At 35.6% G+C, this 6,175-nt stretch overlaps 2 protein-coding genes across 3 annotated transcripts in view; both read left to right on the top strand.

Moving 5' to 3' along the window:
* The window catches only part of LOC112555189, a 320,962-nt gene that overhangs the window by 230,404 nt on the left and 84,383 nt on the right, over positions 1 to 6,175 (top strand). The window lies entirely within an intron of this gene.
* On the top strand, positions 8 to 5,763 carry LOC112555191 (serine/Arginine-related protein 53-like). 2 transcript variants are annotated; one of them, XM_025223464.1, is made up of 9 exons: positions 8 to 122; positions 462 to 619; positions 1,011 to 1,229; positions 2,240 to 2,368; positions 2,717 to 2,785; positions 3,061 to 3,100; positions 3,276 to 3,482; positions 3,894 to 4,037; positions 5,470 to 5,763. In XM_025223464.1, the coding sequence occupies exons 2-9, from the start codon at positions 549 to 551 to the stop codon at positions 5,524 to 5,526; spliced, it is 936 nt and encodes a 311-aa protein (XP_025079249.1). In that variant the 5' UTR covers positions 8 to 122; positions 462 to 548; the 3' UTR covers positions 5,527 to 5,763. The 2 variants fall into 2 exon arrangements, with proteins under 2 accessions (XP_025079249.1, XP_025079250.1); XM_025223465.1 differs by lacking the exon at positions 8 to 122 and adding an exon at positions 166 to 183.

Raw genomic sequence — 6,175 nt, 5'->3', positions numbered from 1 at the left:
TTCCAACAATCTCTTCTGACGCATGATGTGAGGCAAGTTTGCGACAAAGTGTAAGATAAATGCTCTAAGCGACCTCGAAGGGACTGTACTCTGAGACCAAAGTGTGTTAATGCCAAACAGAGGTAATAGACTAATACCTAACATTTTGCGTCTCTTACTCTCTATGTATTGGAATGTACGCTTGTAATTCATAGAACTTGATGCTTTTGGCGAGCTACTTTATTTCAGAGAATTTGTATGACTAGAAAATTAAAGGAAATGATACCAGTAGTTTGGTTTCACTGATAGTCTGAGTGGCGGTCAATGCTAAAAGACTATACATGACATCGAAAATAATTACTATTTGATTACTGTAATGTATATGATAGCAGCTGTCATGCTTGAAGTTGAATCATAGCTGTAAAAATTTACTTACATTTATTTATGTATGATTTATGTAAGAATTTGTTTTTATTTAATAGCAGAATGATGTCTAAAAGGTCACAGGAGTAGCCTAGCCACTAAGACTGAGAAGAACTGCAGAAAACTATAAACAAAGGAATTCTAAAATGGGCCGTTATTCTAGTAGTGACGAAGAATATAACCGTAAGCTTAAGAAAAAGAAAAAAAGAAGATCAAGGTAAGAAAAGAATTTTCACTTAGAAACGTCATTGGGATAGAAAAGAAATGACCACGCCATTACATTACAGACAGCTGCTTCCCTATGCATTAAAATGCATGCACACCTGTTTTCAAGTCTGCATGCATTATTTTTCTGAAAGTGAATTGTGATCTTTCTCTGAATTCTTCTGAAAATAAATGTTGGATATGTAAGCACATCTGTTATATTTTAGTATTGTGCATGTACATAACATTATCATGATTAATACTGTTGAAAGCTATATAAACATCAGATGTCCCTAACAAACAGCAATATTTGTCTAGTAATTTGGACTTTTTATGGTGTCAGTTCCATGTGAAGTTGCACAAATAAATTCCTCCTTGTGTATGTATATTTTGTATTGATGTAGGTCAGCAAGCAGCAGTGATACCAGATATAGTAGCAGCAAACACAAGAAGTCAAAACGAAAGCATAAACATAGATCTAGGTCAAGAAGCAGGTCAGAGGATAGATACAGCAAGCGAGATCGATCTGCAGAGAGAGGACGCAGGTCCCGGTCAAGAGGTCGTAGGTCGAGGTCTACAGAAAGACGAAGGTCTCGTTCTTTGAACAGAAGTAAAAGATCACGGTATGTTAATATGATAACTTTATGTGTATATTTTGTAACTGTTTTAGATCCATAGTGTTTAAGTACCACATAAGGTAGGAATTATTATTCTTTTCAATTTTGGCTTATAAGTTATAGCTGTAGTTGGTTCATCTGCATTACTTCATAGCATTTGTATTTTTGTGTTTATGATACTCATGGTGAGATGAAAAAAAATACTTCATAAAACAAAGACATTGTATTAATGTGAGATAGTATGTAATGACAGAGAGAGAGAAAAGTAGTGGTGAGAGAGAGCAAGCAAACAATAAAGTAGCAGAGAGGAAGAAGGGGAGGTAACCTTGAGAGAGTTGCATGGCAGACAGCAGTTTAATTTTGATCTCCCCTTTCTTTGGAAATGTGTACTTCTTGCTGAACATAACATGTCAGCCAGTTGAGTTAGGGAAAAAACATCAAGATTTCAAGTATTTCACACTTGTGTAGATTCTATGCATAAATAAGCTTGATTCAAATAAGGTCACAGATCAAATGTCACAGTAAAAATGAAACGGAAAGATTTAGTGGCAGAAATTAACCTGGGCCCTGATGCTCAGCCATGTTATTTGTTTTCTTTGTACTTTTTGTTAGAATGTTATGAACTGCTGATTTCCTATGCTGTTTTACTTGATAAACTTCAATCAAATTAACCTAGGGTGACTAAAATAAAAATGAAAAGAAATACACTATGCATTTTGGCAGATGGGCTGGTCCATCCAGCCCGCAAGCTGTGCTTTGCCCACCCCTGTACTAGAATCTGTTGTTGACTCAGACCAATTGGTCTTTTAAACTAGTTAAAATTTCTTTATTTGCCTAAGGTTGTGTGGTCTGTTTTAGGGGACATCATAGCCTGAATCTAATCAGCTCATAGTGTTTTGCTATATGAGAGCATGTTCAGGTTTTATTGTATATTCATTAAAAAATATACATTAAAAAAACAAACGAAATTAAAATTTTCATGTGTAATCATTAATTATGATTCCTTATGCTGATAGTTCATACAGCAGAGGTCGAAGATCTAGGTCAGATAGTCGAGGTCGCTACTCAAGTCGAAAGCATTCATCATCACAGGACAGAACATGGAGATCATCTTCTGAATCAAGATCCAAAAGCAGATCACGGAGGTAAATTCTCTGCACCATTGCTACTTCTTGTCTCCTGCCATCATCAGATTATAAACAGGATGAATTCTAGCAACTGTATGTTAAAAAATACTTTCTTAGAAGTTTGCTTATCTTAAATGATAACAAGAAAAGGAAAAATAGAAAATATCAAACATTCAGAGACTAGAGTTTTTCTAATTCCAGCTTGGCTATGGCTTCATGTTACTCTGTTCTTTTCCCACAGTGCATCAGGCATGAGCACTTTCACTTATGTTTGCATTTTAACTTAGTTTTATAAAGCTTCATTTGACTACCTCTGCATTTTTCTCTGTATTACATCCATTGCTTTTATATGTGAACACTTTGCAGGTCATCTCCTGAGAGGAGACGAGGACTTGGATCAGGAATATTTCCAACAGATGCCACAAGTCGTTCAGAGTGAGATTGACTTTATATTATCGAACATTAACTAGCTCATTTTGTGCGATTTTGTATCTTACTAAATTTCAAATTACAAAATCATTGGTAGGTAGATGATGGTGAGAATTAAGGCAAGGTTGTGTGAAAAGTTCTTAAATTATTCAAGAAAGCTGTTCATATTTATATCTTTGTTGCATTAACAAGTTTTACAGACTCACAGTTTAGACTTTAGTCTATTAGAAAAATCTATAAAAAAAAGTTTTGCTTGACCAACGTTCACTTGTCTTTTGCAGGTCCAATACTCTGGACAGTATACCAGGCTTCAGTGACATGGTACAACTTTTAATATGTGTTAATTGCAATTATTGTTAGTTGTAATTATCAATTAGATAGTATAGACTAATAACATTCTGACTTATACATGTTTCAACTGAGAAAGGATTTTAATACAAATCCATGGTTGATTAAAAAGAAAAGAAATGGTTCTGGTTCTCTATTGTCTTTTTAGACTCCTGCTGAGCAGGCCCAAGCCAGAATGAAAATGGCCCTCAAGGCAGCAGCAATGGCAGATGGCAAATTAAAGGAACAGGCTGGGTTCACTCAGTCAATGGACCCTATTGACAGTAGAAACTTTACTGATGCAGTGGCTCTTATTGAGTCTGATGGCTTTGTCCCAACAGCTTTCAAGTCAAGTCGGGCATCAAGATCTTACAAGGTGCAATAGAACACTATAGCATAAAAATTTGAAATGGCAGAAATGATGTTGGAGAGTTGGTATGTATGCATCGAATAAACAAATTCAGGAATCACAGAGCTTTGAATTGGTGCTAATCATTCCTTCAGTTTTTTCCCCACATTCAAATTAAAACAATTTTCTTCACCAGATTTCTCCAAACATAGCAAAATTGTATCATTATAGAAGCATTTTTGAGACAGGTGTATCATAAATGGCTTTTAATTTATGTAAAATATATGATTTAACTTGTCTTGGCATATTTTTCATGATTTACCTTCCTCTTTCTTTTTCTGCCTGCCTTTTGCTTGATACTGATTATAACCCAAAATAAATCATCCCTTCAGTAAAAACTTTCCCATTCATATATTTTGTGTTCTTTGCTTCCTGTAGGATGGAAAAGATGTTACCACTGATCTAACTTCACATGACCAGGCCATGTTTGGAGCCGTAGGAAGTTCTGTCATTTTCAGCAGGACTGAACCCTTAGACAAAATAGCACTAGATGACAACCCAGAATCCATTGTGGATGCCAGTGTAAGTAGTTCTTATAGCCCATGACCTATATGTGTATCACCTGCTGGTGTGTGTTTATTATTTTTTACATAATTTGGGTTTGTGCTTATCAGCACTTTTACTTGCACCAGCAAATGAACATTTACCTGTTAGATAATTAGCTCCTGTCATACAAAATGTCGTAAGTATTCAAAACAAGATGAGAAAGCTGGCACTTAATGTTTTTATTCCTTTTTTGATGCAATCATTTAGTGTTTGTCAAACATCTTCACATCTACTAAACATGAATAGTGTCTAAGGCAAACAGTTAAGCACATATGTACACAACATAAATAATGCATTAAGGTCATAGGAGTCGCTCCGAAACCAACAGCATTTGTGAAAACGTGATGGAACACAGAGATGGGCAGCAGGAGTAATGGAGAATAGATGTAGTCCCTTTTTCTAATTCAGTGTGAACTAAGGGAAGTAACTTTAGATTTAAGGGATAAATATTTTTGCAGTTATCTTCCTTGACATTGAATTTTTGGGGGTTGTTTCAGGGCAGTAGTTTTGAAATATGTAGCCTTAGTAACTTCTTTTTTAAAAATTGATGAGTCACAGATCAAAAGTATTCATGATAGAACTTCTTTCTGATAGCAATGCAGATACTTGTTGACTTAGTGGGGTGGTGATATAGTAGTTTTTAATCTAAATAATAAAGTGAATTTATATAGCACTTTATCCTGCCATCAAAGTTTAGCTGAAAGCGCTTTATAAAGGAAAAATATAAACACATCATAAGACATCATAATAATAATAATGGACTTAATGAGTTCAAATGTTGAGAAGAAGATGAATGCCATCAGCATAGGTATAGTGACTACATCTCAGTACAACCTAAAAATCAATTTGCATCCTCTTCTTCAATTTATAGTTATAGTAGTATAAGTGGTAATAGTAGTAGGCTACTGGTGGTGGCAACAGCTGTATATTACAATGATTATATTACATGAAGGTTGCATCAAGAAAGTGGCATTGAAGAAAATAAATGAAGCAGGAGGCAGGATTGTAGACAAATCAGAGGATCAAGTCATTGCTTGTTAAATGGATTTTTGGTAGAACCAACCATCTTATGTGGTGCCCTGCCTCGTTACAGTTTTTTTTTTCCCCCTCTAATTTTTTTCCCTTCTTGGATATGTAACCGTGACGAATAGATAAACTTGAAGAAAATTGAAGTAAGAAAATTTTAAGTACATGTAGTAGTGTGTTGCATGGTTATTTTTCGACAACTGTTCTACAAATGAAGAAAACGACAAAATTTCATGCATTGAGACAGGAAAAGCCTGCACCTAAAGGGTGACACTGGTGAGTTCAAGTGTTTATGAATATTTGTCTTCACCCCTAAACACACATGGAGAAAACAAAGAATTTCTGATTAGTTTTATAGTAATGTTTTGGATTTTATTTACAGCTTGCCTGTGATCCAGAAGAAAAAATGAAGCGTTGGATCCAGAAGCTGACAACATGAGAAAAAAAAGATGGAAGGAGATATTTTACCATACTGATCATCTTTGTTGCTATATTAAAGTATCAACGACTTTAATAGTGTTATAAGTACGTGTTCATCATCATTGTCAGTTTTGCAAGTCGTTTTTATTGTTGAGAGCTTATCATTAATTCATTCTTTTAGTTTTTCTCTTTTCCAGTTTGAAGAATGGCCAATGAAAAATTGGTTTCTGTAAATATAACATATGGAATTTTTTTTATTTTGGATTTGTGTGTTTTGTGTGCTGTGGCTGGAAAACTCCTGCCTGCTCTGCAGCTGCTTAGCAGAAATGGGTAATCAGGGGATGCAAAGATAGCAGAAGGAGATGTACATTCCCCATCCACCTACTTTTTATGTAGCCTGCCTTAGACACAACACACGTTCTTTACCCTACCTCCACTTGCTTATCCCTTCATTACCCATTAATTCTTGTATCATCTTGCACGTCCTGCTTGTCCGACAATAAGTGTGAACGCATTCAGCTTTTTAAAGGTGTTTCTTCTCCCTCCCTTCTCCCTCTACTGCCATTCATCCCACCTTCGTGCACACACACACACAGATGCAGGTCACGACCCCACCCATCGTGATACGTTTCAGTGTGGGCGCGGCTTGGACTACGCTGCAACGGTTA

Source organism: Pomacea canaliculata, linkage group LG14 (assembly GCF_003073045.1).
Source record: "Pomacea canaliculata isolate SZHN2017 linkage group LG14, ASM307304v1, whole genome shotgun sequence".
Lineage (NCBI taxonomy): Eukaryota > Metazoa > Mollusca > Gastropoda > Architaenioglossa > Ampullariidae > Pomacea > Pomacea canaliculata.
Note: the sequence above shows the minus strand (reverse complement) of the source record. Positions and strands in the feature narration are given on the sequence as shown.

Bases quoted from the DNA above. Each gene is read 5' to 3' on its own strand.
- LOC112555191 (XM_025223464.1), top strand. From the start codon at position 549: ATGGGCCGTTATTCTAGTAGTGACGAAGAATATAACCGTAAGCTTAAG. The intron at 620-1,010 runs GTAAGAAAAGAA...GTATTGATGTAG, and splicing joins AAGAAAAAAAGAAGATCAAG to GTCAGCAAGCAGCAGTGATA. The intron at 3,483-3,893 runs GTGCAATAGAAC...TGCTTCCTGTAG, and splicing joins GGGCATCAAGATCTTACAAG to GATGGAAAAGATGTTACCAC.